This window comes from Tachyglossus aculeatus, chromosome 13 (genome assembly GCF_015852505.1).
Source record: "Tachyglossus aculeatus isolate mTacAcu1 chromosome 13, mTacAcu1.pri, whole genome shotgun sequence".
Taxonomy (NCBI): domain Eukaryota; kingdom Metazoa; phylum Chordata; class Mammalia; order Monotremata; family Tachyglossidae; genus Tachyglossus; species Tachyglossus aculeatus.
In genome coordinates, this window is record NC_052078.1 from 16,765,336 (window position 1) to 16,784,866 (window position 19,531).

Sequence of the window (19,531 nt, forward strand, 5' to 3'; positions counted from 1 at the left end):
ACCACACACTGGGCTCGAGTTGGGAAGATCCCACTTCCAAAACCGTAATGAGGTCAAGGCAGGGAAAAGAGTCAAAGATATTAATCTTCACTGGCCTGGGAGGGTGGTGAATATGGTACCTTTTTACTTTAAGCCATTAAAAGCACTAAGTCAGACCCTTCACCAGTGAAATACAAGATGGAGAAGCAGCAATACCTAGTGGAAAGAGCATGGGCCTGAGAATCAGAGGACATGAGTTGTCATCCTGGCTCTTCCAAATGCTTGTTGTGTGACTTTGGGTAAGTCACTTAACTTCTCCTGTTCTTCCTCCTACTTATATTGTAAGACCCATGAGGGACAGGGACTGGTCCAACCTAATTAATATCTACCCCAGGGCTTAGAAAAGTGTTTGACACATCATAAGCACTTAAATACCACAAAAAGAAAGAGGAACAAGTGGCCCATTCCAGAACAATATGGCACCTGTTCTACGCTAGTTCCTTTCTCTGTCCCACTAGTACAAAGGACCAGACTTTTTCTTTTCCTCTTGTGCCAGTTCCAGAACATTATGGACCCCTGTAAATAGCCATTGGCAGCTGATTACATGTAGGTAGGCTTCTTCAAGCCCCCGCCACACAGTGAAAGTCTGGACTCCACCATCTGAAGAGGGAGCCACGGTGGCAAGAGAGAGAAGAAAGAGAGAGCGGTTAACTCCAGAAGGGCATACTTACCCCAGTCTGGCATCACTGTGGAAAGGCTGGTCGCCTGATGGCTGACTCGGTGAAGCTGGCTGCTTTGGTGAGTACAAGGACACCTTATGGGTTTGCTTGGGAGACCTTGGCACGTCGCTGGAGGAAGAGTCTCGTTCGGAGTACGAGAAGGCCGAGGGATCCTCGGCTGGGGCTGGCGCGTCGAGCCCTCGTCCACTGGCACTCTGCTCTGGTGCTCGTCTATGGTTTTCCACGTTCAGGAGTGCTTCCGTATCGGGAACACCATCCCGCTCCCGGAAGGCATAGTCCTTGTTGTCGGAGGCTGTACTCCTCGGTTCCACAGTTTCTGTCCTGGAGTATGGGGACGGAAAAGTTTTGCTTTCTTCCTCCTGCTTGTCACTTTTCCCTGCCCTTTTCTCTACAGTTTCTGGGTCCTTCTTGGGTTTAGTGTATCGAGAGGCATATTCGGAGTCGGCATCAGAGTCCAGGTTCAGCCCGTACTTTTCTGCTAACTGGCGTCTTCTTTCTGCCTTATACCTGGCTATTCTCTCAGCTTTGGATTCGAGTGTCTGGGTATCCATGGCCCCTGAACTGCAGGGTGTTTCTGTACAATATCTGGACTTAGGCTGCTTTTCTAAAGAAGAATCTGAAGTCTCCTCCTCTTCATTAGCTCGGCCTACAATAGAAACATACAAGAATGCCAATCTGGGGCAAAATTCAAGGAAGCAAAAATACTTTCCAAAAAAACCCAAATTACATTCTAGGCTGGTGTAGAGTAGCTACTCAAACAGGAGAAATTAATTGCATCCTAGGAACAGGAGCATTTTTCCTAGGATTTAGTTTAGTCTAATCTCTCTCATGTGGGACAGGGACTGTGCCTGATCTGATTAACTTGTATCTACCCCAGAGCTTAGAAGAGTGCTTGACACATGATGTGTTTAAAAAATACGATGATAATGATAATGATAATTATAATAAGGAACACAGGTGTATTTTTGCACTTTAAAGACTAAGATGATCCATCTCAAACTGACCTGTTTCAAACAGCACACTACCTACAGAGTCTGAGTTCTGACACTCCAGACCCTAGGAGTACTAAGTAGTAAGCCCTTCACACCACCCGACAACCTGACCTGCTATATCCAAAGGATACCAAAGCACCAAGGCGATGAGTCCTGAGCTCCATGCGACAAGAGCATTAAGACAGGGGATCACTGAGCAAGCCTGCCCTCTCCCTGACTTTCCCATCGCTGTTGACGGCACTACCATCCTTCCCGTCTCACAAGCCCGCAACCTAGGTGTCATCCTCAACTCTACTCTCGTTCACCCCTCACATCCAATCCGTCACCAAAAACTGCCAGTCTCACCTCTGCAACATCGCCAAGATCCGCCCTTTCCTCTCCATCCAAACCGCTAGCCTGCTGGTTCAATCTCTCATCCTATCCTGACTGGATTACTGCATCAGCCTCCTCTCCGATCTCCCATCCTCCCGTCTCTCCCCACTTCAATCTATACTTCACGCTGCTGCCTGGATCATCTTTGTGAAGAAATGCTCTGGGCATGTTACTCCCCTCCTCAAAAATCTCCAGTGGCTACCAGTCAACCTACGCATCAGGCAAAAACTCCTCACTCTCGGCTTCAAGGCTCTCCCTCACCTCCCTTCTTTCCTTCTACAGCCCAGCCCGCACACTCTGCTCCTCGGCCGCTAACCTCGTCACTGTGCCTCGTTCTCGCCTGTCCCAGCGTCGATCCCCGGCCCACGTCCTCCCCCTGGCCTGGAATGCCCTCCCTCTGCACATCCGCCAATCTAGCACTCTTCCTCCCTTCAAAGCCCTACTGAGAGTTCACCTCCTCCAGGAGGCCTTCCCAGACTGAGCCCCCTCCTTCCTCTCCCCCTCCCTATCTTCCCTGCCCTACCTCCTTCCCCTCCCCACAGCACCTGTATATATGTTTGTACAGATTTATTACACTATTTATTTTACTTGTACATATTTACATATTCTATTTATTTTATTTTCTTAATATGTTTTGTTGTCTGTCTCTCCCTTCTAGACTGTGAGCCCGCTGTTGGGTAGGGACCGTCTCTATGTGTTGCCAACTTGTACTTCCCAAGCGCTTAGTACAGTGCTCTGCACACAGTAAGCGCTCAATAAATATGACTGAATGAATGAATGAAAGGTAGAGATTAGAGTCTTGGCCACAGATTAGGACAGAGAACCAGGAAGACACCTTTTCCACTGAAGCCCCACATACAAACAGGTTCTAGCACACGCTCACAAAGCCACCTGAACTGTTTCCAATTTAGACCTGCCTTGGAACTTGGAAACAAAATAGGCTTATACCGGCTGAAGGTAAAATGCAGTATGTTACTGCTTAGGAAGTAATAATCACGGTATTTGTTGAGCACTTACTCTATCCCGGACACTGGACTACAAGCAAATCGGGTTGGACGCAGTCCCTATCCCATGTGGGGCTCACAGTCGCTATCCCCCTTTTACAGATGAGGTAAATGAGGCACAGAGAAATAAAGTGACTTGCCCAAGGTCACACTGCAGACACGTGGCGGGGGTGGGATTAGACACCATGACCTTTGGACTCCCAAGCCCATGCTCTACGCACTGTGTTGTGCTCCTTCCCAAAAGTCTACCCTTCCATAAAACGGAAACCAGGAAATGATGCTCTCCCTCAAACCAACCCCCAAAATCAACTTATCATAAGTAACAATGTTCAGAGGTATAAGAATTTCGACAGGAAAAAAAAAAGCTGGCCACTGAAAGATAAAATTGAGTAGGAGAAGAGGTATGGCCTAGTAGAAAGAGCACAGGACTGGGAGTTAGGAGAGTTGGGTTCTCATCCTGCTCTGCGTGACCTTGAGCAAGTCACTTAACTTCTCTAGGCCTCAGTTTCCTCCTCTGTAAAATGGGGATTCAGTACCTGTTCTCTCTTGCCCTTCAGCTATGAGTCTCGCAGGGGAGAATAACTGTGGCTGAACAAACTGCATTGTATCTATCCCAGCTCTTAGCACAGAGTTAGCACCTCTGGCTGGATACTCACCAATGTGGGGACTGTATGGGTCAGTAGCTCGCATATATCGTGGTGTATCTTCCTCCAGTAAACGGTGGGTTACTAGCCCGGGGCAATTCTGCAGAAGGATGGGCTGCGTGTCATTTTCAATTCCTTCTAAGCGTCTGGCAATGCGCTCTTTCCTGTGAAGTACACCAGAAAGTATGAAGAGTGAGCTTTTATGGTTTCTCGGCTCCCAGCCCCAGCTCCCCTGCATGGTGAGCGTTTGCCGTTCTGGGCCAAAAATTCACAAAAATCTTACCTTTTCATCTCCAAAAATTCTTTCCGGCTTGGCTCAAAGAGTTTTCTTAATTCTGAAACTAAAAGGGAAATCAAGTTGAATATTGACTGTGGGAGCAATGCAGACTTGATCTAGGGACTGACATTATTGCAGCCCAGACCCCAACATCAGTCCTTAGGCTGAAGCAGTGTGAACTAGTGGAAAGACCACAGGCTGGGGAATCACGGGACCGGAATCCAATTCCTGCTCTGTAACTTGTGTGCTGTGTGACCTTAGGCAACTCACTTCACTTCTCTGGCTCAGTCACCTCATCTGTAAAATGGGGATTAGGACTGTGAACCCCATGTAGGGACTGTGTCCAACCAGATTACCTTGTATCTACCCCGGTGCTTAGTACGGTGCCTGGAACATAGCGAGTGCTTAACAAAAACCATAAGACCAAAAAGGAAAAAAAAAAAAGCAAGTGAACAAAAATATCATTAGCCCTATCTGACTGAAAAAAACACTCATATGGTGAACATTCTTCCCTTCAGTTTTGCAAGTTCTGATGTAGCACCGCGAGCTTGTTGGCAGCAGCCGCTGTAACTCAGCCATGAGTCTAGCTATGGTTTGCAAATATGCTCTGTGTTTTACTTGGACTCTGTTTGGATGGAGGGCTTGGTGACTGCAAAAGAGCAGCAGAGGTGGCTGGCCTTGCAGAACAGATGCTCTGGGGAGATTCTGAGAGTGAGAGGCAAAAGAGAAAACAGCGGCTGGTAACAGCAAACAAAATGAAACAGGGCAGCAAAGGATGACCCTTCCGTGTACCCAGTCCAGTGTGAAAGGGATTGGACCTTAATAGCCACACCTGCGCTCAAGAAAAAAATATCCCTGGCAGAATCACCTTCAAATATGAAGGACAGGTTTGTGTGTATGTTGAATACAAATTTGCAAAACACATTAATACACACTTTACATATATATATATATATATAAACATATATACACGTATATGTTTGAACATACACGTAATCATTTCTTAAACACTCATGTCAAGGTCTGTGCTAGCACTGGGGTAATTAAAAAATCACCAAATCAGATACAACCTAAGAGGTGGGGTGCAGGTCTCTTATCCTCATTTTACAAATAAGGAAACTGGACCACAGATAGGCTAAGTCACTTCCCGCAGGTAACCCATTAGACTGGTACCAAAGCCGGGATTAGAACCCAGGCCTCCTGACTCCCAGTCTTCTGCCCTTTCCCAGTAGACCACACTGCCTCCAATTAATAAACATATTTATTCCAGAGGAGGTGGGGTTGGTGAAATTTTTACGGGCCCATAAATTTTTCCAAACTACTTGCAAGGCTGATGTTCACAGACGGAGTTTCTAATTAGGTTATTTTAACCAGTAATAATACTAAAAAAGAAAATAACCAGACTCCAGACTCCAGTCTTTCAGGTGCTGAAACAATCCTACCTGCTCTGAATGAGCAGCCTTGTCTACATCACACAAGCAGCCATTTTCTTGAACAAAATAACAGCATGGGCAGGGAGGCCCTAGAGTGCCTTAAAGTGGGTTTGGCCCCCCACCTCTCAAGACCCAGTAAACATCTACTCCTGTGCCTCTAGGAGAATGTCCATTTCACCCACTTTGTTACCAGCATGGTCTCCATAGGGGATACAAGGTGGTAAAAAATAAATCAATCAATAAAAACGGTGTGGGCTGGTTTGATTCAACCATTAAAGCCTTCTGTTAAGGCTGTAGTTATGGTCCGCTTCCTCGTAGCTGAGGATATTTTCACAGGAAGCTGGCTGTTTTGGAAAACTGGAGTGGCCCCATACTAGCTGCTTTGCCAAAAGCTCCTGTCCTGGGAGGAGGTGCTGTCCATGGGGAGGAATCCTGGTAGACCAGGACCTTGCCAAAATCGGGACTCCTGGCATGGTATGCCAGGAATCATTACCCCAAACCCCCTCAACAAAGCTCCACCTCTCTGCAGGAGTTGGGGAAAGGATGGGACCAGGTGGAAGAAAGGTGGCAAAAATAGGAAAGTGGGAGGGAGAGAGGAGGTAGGAGGAAAAGAAGAGTGGGTTGGGGAGTGGGAGTTTCCCCAATTTCAAGAGAAAACTTCACAGCATCACTTAGTGTTTAAATAATAAAACATATGTAACAATGATGTGTACACTTGCCCTAAGGGGAAACGCTTCAATTATACCAAGAAGTGGGAATTTTTATTAGGATTTATGTTGAGTGTGCTGTGCTGCTTTTTTTCCCCCATGGCATTTGTAAGTGCTTACTATGTGCCAGGCACGGTACTAAGTGCTGAGGTAGATACAAGCGAATCACACTGGACACAGTCCATGGCTCCCATGGCGCTCCCAGCATTAATCCCCATTTTACAGATGAGATAATTGAGGCACAGAGAAGTTAAGTGACTTGCCTAAGGTCACAAAGCAGACAACTGGCGGAGCTGGGACTAGAACTCAGGTCCTGCTAACTCTTAGGCCCGTGCTCTATCCACTAGGCCATGCTGCTTCTCCTTTTCTAGCTATTTGCACAATTTGAGACCCTCCAGTAGGTATTCTGACTGGTCTTATAGAACGATATCAAAATGCAGGGGGCAGGAAGGTATTGCTTTCAGGTGAGCCTGTCACCCCAGTGTCCCCCAGGAGGCCGATAGCAGAGATGGGATCCAAACCCAGGTCTCTTGACTCGCAGGCCTGTGGCCATGAAGGTTTGGGACTAAAGGCAGCGACGATTCACTTCAATTCAATTCATTCAAAGCCTTATTGAAATTACATCTCCTTCAAGAGGTTATCCCTTACTAAGGCCTCATTTCCTCTTCTCCCGCTCCTTTCTGCCTAGCAGGCACTTGGATTTGTAGCACTTAGTGTGTACGAAGCTGTAATACATCTATTTTTATTCCTCTCTCTTTCTCTCCCTCTAGACTGCAGTCCCGTTGGGGGAAGGGAATGCCTCTGCCAACGCTGCTACATTGTGCTTTCCCAAGCGCTTAGTACAGTGCTCTGCATACAGCAATGATCAATGAACATGACTGATGGATTGACTGATTTTGTATTCTGACCTCTGCTTGAACTCTGATAGAGACTGGACATATGCTGATGAATTTAGCCCAGCACTACATGTCTTTCAAGTCACTTTAACAAGGAGCTGTGGCCTAATTAGTATAATCACCATTGTGCCCACTTGCTAATTAGCTTTATCCCCTCCTTGCAACTCTCTTATAGGGTCCAAAACAGCTGGGACCTCTCTTGGGAACCACTGTCCCCTTAAAGCAAATCACATTCAATATTTCTTCTGATCCAGGCCCACATGGGGACAGAACTCGGATGGATACCCGGGCCTACCTTTCGGAAGTCCTGCTAAAAGGTGAGCATCGAGATCCTTAGTGCTGTTGGCAAGTTGTTCTTTGTCTTCAAGTGAAAATTCTTTCTGGAAACTAGAAAAAAGTCAGGCAGTTTATAGCAGCTCTAATTAACAGTATTAATAATAATAATGGCACTTATTAAACGCTTACTATCTGCCTAGCTGGGGTAGATGCAAGTTAATCAGGTTGGATGCAGTCCCTCTCCCACATGGAGCTCACAGTATTATCCCCATTTTAAAGATGAGGTAACTGAGGCTCAGAGAAGTGATGTGACCTGCCCACGGTCACACAGCAGACACGTGGTACAACCAGGATTAGAACCCAGGTCCTTCTGACTCCCAGGACCGTGCTCTATCCACTAAGCCATCCAACGAATCAATTTGGTTCGAGGTATTTCAGAGATGTCAGGCACAAGCCTGACCCTAAAGGACAAGTGTGATTAAAATGCAGGGGTGGAAGTAAGAGTGGGGTGGGAACGGGGAGAAAAATGAGGGGTAATTCCCTGGAATCTGGATCTCTAAACCAGCTCAGATAGCTGTGGTCTAGGGGGTGAAGGCATGGGGAGAGAGGAGAGGCTGAAGGTAGAGAGACAGCAGGTGGGAAGGGAGAAAGAGCAATATTCCAGCAGCCATATTTTAAACACAGCTCAAAAGAAATAGCCACATAAGTATAGCTTTATCTTCGAAATGGGTGGCTATAGAGTCCATTTGTAAAGTAGTAATAGATTCAGGAGACCACATTATTCAACCCCAATTTGCCAATAATGTCAAACTCTCAGTCAAAACTGCAAGAAAATTCATTTCGGAATTACAAGCCTCATTTTAGAATGACCTATTATTTTGTCTACTTACAATCCACCCACATCTTGCTCTATCTTGTAACAGGGGAAAAATGGGCTACGGGAAGAGCAAAAGCTCCTTAAAGCCCTAGGCTTTCCCTACTTCCCTAGGTCAAAGCCCTGGACCCAGCCCAGACAGCAGCTCTGTGTTGAGTGAACCAATGCTGCTGATTGCTCAAACAGGATCCAATATGGTCCTGAAGAGCCAGCAGAAAACCAGGAAGGAGTGCAGACAAAGATCAGGTGTGGGGGCTGCCAGGGCTAATGAACCAAGTCTGGGAGTGGCAGCTCCAAACCAGACATAGCCCCCACCAGCTGGAGAATACTGCCATCATCCCATAAGTGGACATCAGTGCTCCTGGCACAGTCAGAGGCCGGCGGCAGCCAGAACAGCATGGTTCTGGCCCACGGACAATAGTGACAAGCCCTTGGAAAAGAGTTTGAATTCATGGCTTACATCTTAAAAAGAAAAAAAACAAAACCCAACCACCACTGATTGGCACAGAAACTCCAATGGGTGAAAACGAGTGAGCAATAACAGTACTCCTTCCATTTGCTTTGCTTAGGTGTCTGATATCGACTGGAAGGATGAAGGAATTCTTTCTTTTTATTTATTCAGAATTCAAAGTAACTTATGGACTCTCCAGAGAGCTGCACTATTGGTCCTTACAGTGCAGAACTGAGTCAAAAATAACAGTTCCAAGAGGTCTGTTGGTCATGGCTTTCTGACAGTTCTGCAGATGAAACCACCCTGTGGAAAACATGACTAGGGTGAAATAAATTGGGGGGCCCTGGAATACTCTGCTCTCTATATCATTCATCTTCCTAGAATAAGTACACACATCTTGCAGTGCCAGGTAGTTATTTGGAAAGGTCATTTTCATTAATAAAGCTGGGCAGTCTCCAATTTTACCCCCTTACTCTTTCTCTTTTATAGGCCAAATGGAAGTGGGAGGCTCCCTGGGCCCCAACCCAAAGCAGTATTTACAACACTGGAAGCAGCATGGTCTAGTGAAAAGAGCCTGGCCTGAACTTAGGCAAGTCACTTAACCTCTCTGGGCCTCACTTACCTCACCTGTAAAATGGTGATTGAGACTGTGGGCCCCATTGGGCTCACAACCTGATTAGCTTGTATCTACCCCACTGTTTAGTACAGTGCCTGATGCATAGTAAGTACTTAACAAGTGCCATTAAATAAATGCATTTATTTAATTACTCACTATTCAGAGATTCCACTATCTCAAACACATCTATTCATAGCAAGCTCCTCTCCAGTCTCTGCCATTTTAAGGCACAGCACACAGAAGAGTTTCCATCACACTTTAAAAATCTCAGTATTTAGTGCAATAGCCCCTGCCTCTTCTCAACACATCATAGGACTAAAATATTTGTTCTAAAACTTTACTGAATGTTTTACCGTAATCTCCTCTTTTCAGAGACACTTGTGAAAGTAAGATTTCATTCCTTCCTATCGGAAGAGCAGAAAAGGCTGATGCATAATCAACCTCTCCTTCCACACTGGCCCCATGTGACCTTTGTCCTCTGTGCTAGGGAAGCCAGGTGCCTGCTTCAATTTGCCTCAATCAATTCGTAGGTGGCATTAAGTGTTTATTGTCTAGAGAGAATGGTACTAATTGTTTGGGAGAGTTCAACAGAGTGTAAAACATAATCTCAGCCCTCAAGGAGATTAAAATCTAGTGCCTTGTCAAGGTTTCTGTGGCACAAAAGATACCACTTTCCTGAATACCACCTGCTAAATTAGTTGCCATTTACTTCTATGGCAACTTCTGATAACTTGTAATAGGCCCAGATCTCACTGCCTACCACAAGTCGCTATGGCAAATATCCTGTATTCCTTTGAAGCGTGAACCAAAGTGACTCCAAACTTTTATTAGCCTTCTAAATGACACACTGGCTTTCTTGATTTTTTTTCTACTTTGATAATCTGGGCACCTTTGTACACTAGGCTGCCTAAGTAGCAGAACTCAGGATCACCAATGAAAATTTCAGGTAGTGCATTAGGCTCCCCAGGTACAAGTTGGCACATAACCTTGACAGTTTTACAGCTTGTGGTCTATGCAGACTGCTGTGCTGTCTGTAATGTGATTCATACTTATTTGCTTGTTGTCTTAGGGGTATTTCCAAAACATGTGGATCAGCATTCCCATATGCCTTCTTTAAAGTCTTGCAATAACAATGCCTGCTCAGTTGGAAGAGTTTTTGAATATTACATACTAGTTTCCTTGTTCCTTTTTGTGTTTCCAGACATGATTGTGAAAAACAGGTGGAACAAACCCAGGCTTGTTACACAACCCTGCTTTACTTCACTGTTGACAGGGAAGGGGTCAGATGAGGTTTCTTCCACTCTGAATACTGTTAGCCCATTTTTGGGTAGGGACAGTTTCTATATGTTGCCAACTTGTACTTACCAAGCGCTTAGTACAGTGCTCTGCACACAGTAAGTGCTGAATAAATACGATTGAATAAATGATTGAATGAATGATTAGACTGGCCACATTGTCACAGAACGGCTTTGGGAGCTTAATAAATAATATTAATAATGATAATAATAATGGCATTTATTAAGCACTTACTATGTGCAAAGCACCGTTCTAAGCGCTGGGGAGGTTACAAGGTGATCAGGTTGTCCCACGGGGGGCTCACAGTCTTAATCCCCATTTTACAGATGAGGTAACTGAGGCCCAGAGAAGTAAAGTCACACAGCTGACAATTGGCAGAGCCGGGATTTGAACCCATGACCTCTGACTCCAAAGCCTAGGCTCTTTCCACTGAGCCATGCTGCTTCTCTATAAACCTACAAACCCTACCACCCTTTTACCAGGCTGAGAGGAAGACTGCAGATCTAAAAGTACATATTATTCCAAATAGGACCAGAAGGAAGACAAGAGATCAGAAATATAATCTGGTGATTAGAGAGAGAGAGAGAGAGAGAGACAGACAGAGTGTATGTGTGTGTGTGCGCACGCAAGTTCATTCATTCAATCTTACTTACTGAGCGCTTACAGTGTACAAAGCACAGTACAAAGTTTGGGTGAGTACAATATAACAATAAACAGACATTCCCTGGGTGTGCATATGTGCACATGCGTGCACATGCATGCACATATGAGTGCCGTGAGGCCCCATTCACTAGGGGGCTCACCAGGAAAGGGGGCAAGTAGGCTGAGTCATCTACCTTCCTTCCTTCCAAACTCTTCAGCAGTGCATGAGCAGCTCTGGTGGTCTGGTGAGTGTTGCCTTTCCTGACAGCAGGAGCAATCCCCCAATGGGAGGCTTTAGTGACGACAGGGTGACTGTTGTTTTGATGTGTGTTGCCTTGGCAGACAGGCGGAGAAACCCTGACCTGCCAAGACTGGGGACTGTCCTTCCTCCTTTCCCACCAACAGGGAGAATGAACAGTGCCGTGGTAGGCCAAGATGAGCCGGGACCCTGACTAATCCACAACCTAGAGGAACGATCCTGAAGGATTGAGAGTTGGCTGTGCTTGGGATCCACCCAAAGGGGCCCTTAACACAAAAACGCATTCAGCTAAACAACCACCAAAATCTCATCAACCTTCATACCAAGCTTGCAGAGAGCAGGAGAAAGGGATGGATAAGCAGAAAAAAGTTTTTTATCATTCCAACCACAGGGTACTTGGCCTGCCTCTCCAGAAGCTCTAATTCCTCCAGTTGCAGATGGCTTCTTATGGCCACATTTGCTACAGGCTAGACACTGGGGCTGACACATATTATCCCAGTTGAACGAGGGGACTGATGGAAGGCTTTTATCACTCTTTGAATACGAAGCCAAAATCTGCACCAGTTTCCCAGAAACAGCCCGGCCTCAGGCTACACTTCTGGTCACAATAAATTTTTTTTTTAAGTCTTAGATTCAATGGAACAGTTCTAAAATTTCTTCTGAAAACTTGCTGGAACTCATCTGCATCCCTCATGGCTGTTTTCTGTTTGTTTTCAGAAAGAAACCCAATGGCTGGAGGATAGTACCCTTACTTGATGAGAAATTAACAAAGAAATCCATGCCCCATTAACCTACTTACAAACTCCTCAGCAGCACTAATGAACAATTTAATTCAAGTGCTGGGAGCAAAAATGCTGCCTCTTTTCCCCCCCACAACCCAGTTTAAAAGAGTTTAGGGATGGTGGTTGTAGCATTTATTAAGAATTCCAGGGAGTGCAATAAGCCTCCTAAAACATATTAAGACTTAGTCTCAGCTTTCTCTTGAAGCTCCACAGTCAAGAATAAAAGACAGATGGATGTTTGATTTCCCCTTCTCCCCTGCCTATTACCTCCCCACACACTTACACCAGGATGGCATGAGGTTTTGGTGGTCTATTTTTGCTCTAAGAATGTGGACATCCATTCTCTCCACACTGGAGAACGCTACAGTAATTTTGTGAGATATTCACGAAAGACATTGAATTGTTTGGAGCTCATAGTTGATGATGCCGATGGCATTTGTTAAGTGCTTACTATGTGCGAAGCACTGTTCTAAGCAATGGGGGATACAAGGTGATCAGGTTGTCCCATGGGGGGCTCACAGTCTTAATCCCCACTTTACAGATGAGGTAACTGAGGCACAGGGAAGTGAAGTGACTTGCCCAAAGTCACACAGGTGACAAGTGGCGGAGCTGGGATTAATAATAATAATAATAATAATAATAATAATAATGATGATGATGATGGCATTTATTAAGTGCTTACTATGTGTAATGCACTGTTCTTAGCGCTGGGGAGGTTACAAGGTGATCAGGTTGTCCCACGGGGGGCTCACAGTCTTCATCCCCATTTTACAGATGAGGGAACTGAGGCCAAGAGAAGTGAAGTGACTTGCCCAAAATCACACAGCTGGCAATTGGCGGAGCCGGGATTTGAACCCATGACCTCTGACTCCAAAGCCCAGCCTCTTTCCACTGAGCCACGCTAGTTGCTCCCCTCACATTTATGCCCTTTCTCAATTACTCCTTTCTTCCTTTGCAATCTCATTGCTTCTCTGCCTTTAAAAAATGAACTCCTTTGTGCAGTTGTGGCGCTTACTTGTCTCTTCAGTTCTTCCTTTCTGTCTTGCTCATCCACAGTTCTCCTGGACCACTCGGGACATTTGCAAAGTGAGGATCAGCCTCTGACCACATGACCTAAGAAACTACACTGACCACAAAATGAGCTTTGAGCTGGGGTTTCCAGATTATTTTTCTACCCTGCCGGGGTGTGAGCTGGCCGAGATACAACCTGTTTTGCTATGCTTTTTCTCTTTAATTTTTATTTGTCACCAGCAGATAGATAAGCTGGATGAAATGTGGATGACCTGCCAATGCCCCCCAGTGACTAGAGAAGCAGCATGGCATAGTGAATAGAGCACAGGCCTGGGAGTTGGAAGGACCTGGGTTCTAATCCCGGCTCTGCCACTTGTCTGCTGTGTGACCTTGAGCAAATCACTGAACTTCTCTGTGCCTCAGTTATTCATACGTAAAATAGGGATTGAGACTGTGATCTCCATGTGGAACAGGGACTGTGTCCAACCCAATTCGCTTGTATCCATCCCAGCACTTAGCACAGCGGCCGGCACATAGTAAGCACTTAACAAATGCCACAGTTATCAAATAGAGCTGAACTGTGCTTCGTTCACACTTGAAACCATATTATGCCTGAATGGGATAACTGTGTTAGCCGAGTGCTTGTTTCCGTGCTGCCAACCGCTCTGACGGGTTTGTGTCTCAGTCCATATTTAGCCAGGAATTGGGGTCAAGGCACACGGGCAGCAACTGTCTCCAAGGATGGGGAGAATAGCACCCACCTCCTTTCTTTCACGCTCTTAAAAGTGAGGGGATTTTCCATCCACACCAGTGGGCCCTATTCTACTCCATAACCTTCTGGCCCAGAACAGAGGGCAATCCCTGTTCTGGCTGGAGTGACTGCCCCTGAAGGGTGGTGAGAAGATTGGGATGGGAGAAGTAAAGAAGAGTCAGGATGGAAAGCTAATGGGGCAGAGAAAAAGGGAGGCCTGAGTTCTAAGCCCGGCTCTGCCACTGGCCAGCTGTGTGACAGTGGGCAAATCTTTGACCTCTCTGTGCCTCAGTTTCCTTATCTGTAAAACGGAAATGAATTACCTCTTCTCTCTCCCCTTTAGACTGTGAGCCCTTGTGGGACAGGGACTGTGTCCAACCTGATTAGCCCCAGTGTTTAACACAGTGCTTGAGACACTTACTGGGATCATTCTTGCGCTCTCCATTCCTTATATATTAGGAGTCCTGTGAAGGAAGGGACTGTGTCTCATCCAAAGATCCTGTCCCTAACTGAGCACATAGCACAGTGTTTTTGATATATACTAAGAGTTTAATAAAGCACCATATTGAATTCCATGAAAATATGGTAGACAGTGGTGACCAAACCACCCCAAGAGAACTGAAAACAAACCTGACAAACGCAGACCATATCATCAGTGAAGGGAGACGGTGCCACAAGTAATAATAATAATAATTATAATGTTGGTATTTGTTAAGCGCTTACTATGTGCCAAGCACTGTTCTAAGCACTGGGGTAAATACAAGGTAATCAGGTTGTCCCACGTGGGGCTCACAGTCTTCATCCCCATTTTACAGACGAGGTAACTGAGGTACAGAGAATCAATCAATCAAAAAGTGAAGTAACTTGCCCAAGGTCACACAGCTGACAAGTAGCAGAGCCAGGATCAGAACCCACGACCTCCGGCTCCCAAGCCCGTGCACTTTCCACTACGCCACGCTGCTTGTCAACTGAAATTGTATTTTCCAAGCATTTAGTACATTGCTCCGCACACAGTAAGCGCTCAATAAATACGACAATGAATTAATTGGGAGGAGGGATTACAGAGACTTAATCTCCATTTTACAGTTGAGGGAACTGAGGCCCAGAAAAGTGAAGCAACCGGCCCAAGGGCACAGAGCAGAGGAGTGGCGAAGCCGGTATTAGAACCCAGGTCCTCTGACTTTCCAGCCTGGGAAGGTATTAGAACCCAGGACCTCTGACTCTCCAGCCTGGGCTCTTTCCGCTAGGTCGTGCTGCTTTCCAAGAGCTCATCTGTACCCAGTAGGCTGTAAGATCCTTGAAGACAGGGAATGTGTCTAAGAGCTAGCTACTGGATGGGGCGGGGGCAGGCTCAAGTAAGTGACTTGGCATGATTTGGCAGGAATTGGAAAAGAAATATTTTTTTTAATCTCAAAACAACCATTCCACACAGTCTACAAAAGTCCTCTAGAAAGGCCATTTGAGTTATCTTTGAACCATTCCCGGAAAGGAGGGGGCCACCAATTATGCAGATAAGAAGCAACCCCACGCAGTCCTAGCCCCATTTCCCCCACCCCTGGCAATGCTGTCCCCTGAACACCCTCCTGCTGCCAAACTGCTAAATGTGCTTAGGCAGGGGGCTAGTCTGAAATAAATAGGAAAGACTACTCTGAATCTGTAAAGAGCGTCCTTTAACAAAGTGCTACAGTGTTTACCTTAATGGTCTCCTTTGGTGTAGCCTTGAGGGTTTAAAAAGGACTGCGTTTTCCTTGTAGAAACCTGGAAGGGAAGAAATAGGATAATAAATTGGCAGCAGAATGGGCAGTCAGGACAAAACTATTCATTTAAACACCCAATGTTTGAAAAGAAGCTCTACGGCTTTGTGGAATCCATAAAAGAATGCAAACACCACATACAGGACATCCTCAACAGACCGTACATTCTTAAGAAAACTTCAAAGCTCTTCATTTAAATCTTTGAAATTTCACACACCATTTGCCCTCTGGTCTGGCAATATAGCGGGTCAACATCCTCTACCAAGCCTTCGGGCCCCTTAAAAAGTTTCATCTCAACTTCAGAATTAAAAAAAAAAATGAATGCCACAAAAAGGATGAACCCACCTTACACAAGTGAAAGGAAAGAAAGTTTACAGTGAGTGACTTTGATCAAGTTTGTTCAGGAATTTGAGCAGCTTGCATCACCTCAGGTAACTAGTTCCTTCCCCGAAAGTGTCCCGGTTCACTGGGAGCAACACTGTCTTGGACAATATCTTCTTTTCAAAAGGGACAAAGACAACTGATAGTTATGAATGACAGTGATGCAGCCGTGATTTTTTTTTAAAAAGTATTTATTTATTCCCAAAGACTAGCTTTGCATTATATAAGTGCAGCTGGCAACAATTCTGTCCTGGAATAAGCACACCATAGAATGAGTTGGTTAATCAGAAGCAGACATATGCAAAATGTATAACTATTCTAATGGTATGTAACACACTTTACAGCCTTTGGCCCGACTCACAGCTGTCCACCAAGAAAGCCACAAGGAGACCACTTACAGAAACTTCTCTCTCAAAGGGATTGATTTTTACCATTTAAGATCTGGAGGCAGAGGCCAATGGGGATAGGATGAGCCAAAGAGAGTGGCAGTGAACTCCTGTTGTCCATAAATGAGCACACTGAGACCCAGCACTTGCAAAATCATTACTGGGTAGATGCAATACACAGGAAAAACTGCAGCCTTTATTTCTACTTTCAATTGACTGTACAAGTCTGGTTCTTGTTCCATTACCTCTTTCCAATAGTTGAACCTCCCAATCCAATATCCTACCAGACGTTAGAGAATATCCAGAGCCAGAAAGAACTACATTATGCCCACTGTCCCTGAACGCTGAAGCCAAGATACCACTTTCTGATACACAATGTAACATTAAAATGAACTGAATAAGTCTCAATACATATATATTCATACATATATGCACGTGTGTGTGTATATATATGTGTGTATGTGTGTGTGTGTATATATATATATATATATATATATATATATGTCTTTGTCTGCATGCTACGGGCAAGTCACTGCCCAAAAGTGATGACTTGTTCCAAACTGTCTCACAGGAAGATTTAATGCAAAAAAACACTTAACACTGCCACTGGAAGTAATTTTGTGTGCTGCATTTACTTTATAAATCTGCTGCCTATTCTGAACATCAATTCATAATATCTGTAACCGTTACCTAACTTGATTTACAAAAAGGTTTAGGTGCTAAAAATAACTAAGTCTTTGCAAAGCAATGTAAAATGAAAAATCCTAGCATTCTCCTGCTTTCTTTATGCTCTAATGCCAATACAGGGCTAAGCTAATTAGAGGATTCACTTCAATCAGATTCTTTTTCAAAGGTTCTTGGAGTACACGATAAAATGCAACAATCCTACCTGGATTCTGATGACTAGAAATTTAAGTAAAAACTGTCCTTGTACCTGATGAAGGAGCAGAAGAGCCGTGCACACATCCAAAAGACACAAGCAATCGCATTCTACAGTACTTCGCCTTACCTTGTTCCTCTGAGAATTTAATAATCCCCCTGTAGCTGGAGATCCAAGGATTTCTGAACATGGTTGCACAAAGGACTCCCGGCAACTATTAGAACAGCTAATTCTTCACCAGCCCCAGCTCTAGGCCCTCCTAAGCAAAAATGGGCAGAGACTTTTCCTGGACCCGGAATGACTCTGTGAGACGTTTGCAGTTCAGGGAGCGCTGTGCAGGCACAGCAATAGGCGGCAAAGATGGAACAGCTCAAGCTAGTAATCAGATTACCAGGAGAAATTAGGCCCGGGAATTCTCAAACAGATTGAAAACCAGTGATTGGGAGATTTATAACATTACCACTTCAAAGTCATGGCCACATCACAGAATCCGCTTCAGCACAGTGAAACTACAGCAACCTAGCCATCTTTGCAGGAATTCAAAAGGCATCAAATCATTTTCTGCAACGAAGAATAAATGTTCATTTCTAAGCCATTTCTTCCTATCTCCCCCTCACAGTGTAGAGTCTGCTGGGGGGGAGGGGCGGGGGGAGAGGGTGGAGTGGAGGGAAGGGGCCAAACCACCGCCAGTCGGCTCAAAGAATAGAGCCTGCTTGGCTCTATTATCATTAAACGAAATATTTTGCCTAATAGTCAGCCAAAGGGAACACTTATGAGCCAAGATTTAAGGGCAACATCTGAGTGAAATTGTGAAGGAAAGAAAGACCCTACTAGGAGTCCAAATATTTTAATCTGTGACAGAAGTTGTTATATGACTTATGTATTACGGTCTTAGCTGTCTAGCGTCTCTTGAACTACAACCAGTAGGTTAAGGTTCTCATCCATCAGCCTCTGTATATTCCTTCCAAAAAATTAGGAAATCTCCCTTCCAAATGGTGTCCCAACTTTTACCCCACACTTTCAAAGCAGATCAACTGACCAAAGCACAAACACACAACTTGAATAAAGGTGAAAGCAATGGCTTATTGCCAGAAATAATTTGAGGCACAAACACCTAACACTGCCAAAGGCAATTATTATCCAAGTAGCTTTTGACATTTTCTCCTCATCTATTAGACAGGAATAAATAACGACAATTCTGTCCACAAATAGCATCCATGTGTAGAGCTATCCTTTGGTTTGAAATAGCATCATGACTTATCTCTAAGAGGTGTCAGCCTGGGAAAACAAGCTCAGACATTTAACCCCATGCTTCATGGTTTATCATCTGCCTATAATGTAATGAAAAATAATGAATTCAAGGACGATTCAAAAGTATTAAAAGCTTTATGAAAAAGTCCTAAGGAGCCCCCTGAACTCTCCAGAAGAACGTGAAGCAATGGGCACAAAATTATCCCCCAGTCTTTGTTTCCTCAGCTTCCCCAAGAGAAGTAATAACCCAATCACAAAAGGCAAAACACTTTTCAAGGATTTTTGAAGACTAATGCTTGTATAAAGCCAAGTAGACATTCAGTTACAAGCTGCCCTTGTCTATAAAAAGTTCTGATTTATGCATAGAAGGAATCAATAACTCTGTTTTGCAAATTTACACACTGGAATCAATCACTAGTATTTAGTTAGCACCTAGTGGTAGCTCTGAACTAAGCATTTGGGAGAGTACAATACACTAAATTGCTTCATCTGGCCCTCTAGGAGCTTCCAATTTACGGGGGAGACAGATATTAAAATAAACTAAAATAAACTAAAGTAGGAGTATGAATATTTGTAAATTAAGTTGTACAGTATGAATGAATGAATGGTAGGGAGCATCTCGGAAACCCGAGTCAGGCCCAAGGCACAAAATGCAAGGTCACAACCTTCTTCTTCAATAAGAAAACTGCCATAGATCCTAAAATATTATACAAAGGCTGGATTTATTGGCTGTCCTCACTGCTTACTTGCTTCTGGGGGAAATTACACATTTTAGAGAGAAAAATCCTTGCATTCATTCATTCTCATTTTCTCTCTCTCTCTCTCTCTCTCTCTCTCTCTCTCACACACACACACACACACACCCTCTAAAAAATCT

General features: G+C 44.7%; 1 protein-coding gene across 4 annotated transcripts in view; it reads right to left on the reverse strand.

Moving 5' to 3' along the window:
• The window catches only part of SVIL (supervillin), a 292,499-nt gene that overhangs the window by 69,911 nt on the left and 203,057 nt on the right, over window positions 1-19,531 (reverse strand). For all 4 annotated transcript variants that reach the window (XM_038755658.1, XM_038755659.1, XM_038755661.1 and 1 more), the window contains 5 exons: window positions 15,697-15,760; window positions 7,340-7,431; window positions 4,015-4,072; window positions 3,744-3,895; window positions 711-1,365 (listed from right to left, as the gene is read on the reverse strand). In XM_038755658.1, coding sequence (XP_038611586.1) covers window positions 711-1,365; window positions 3,744-3,895; window positions 4,015-4,022 — 815 coding nt within the window. In that variant the 5' untranslated portion in view covers window positions 4,023-4,072; window positions 7,340-7,431; window positions 15,697-15,760. The remainder of the gene's footprint in view (window positions 1-710; window positions 1,366-3,743; window positions 3,896-4,014; window positions 4,073-7,339; window positions 7,432-15,696; window positions 15,761-19,531) is intronic.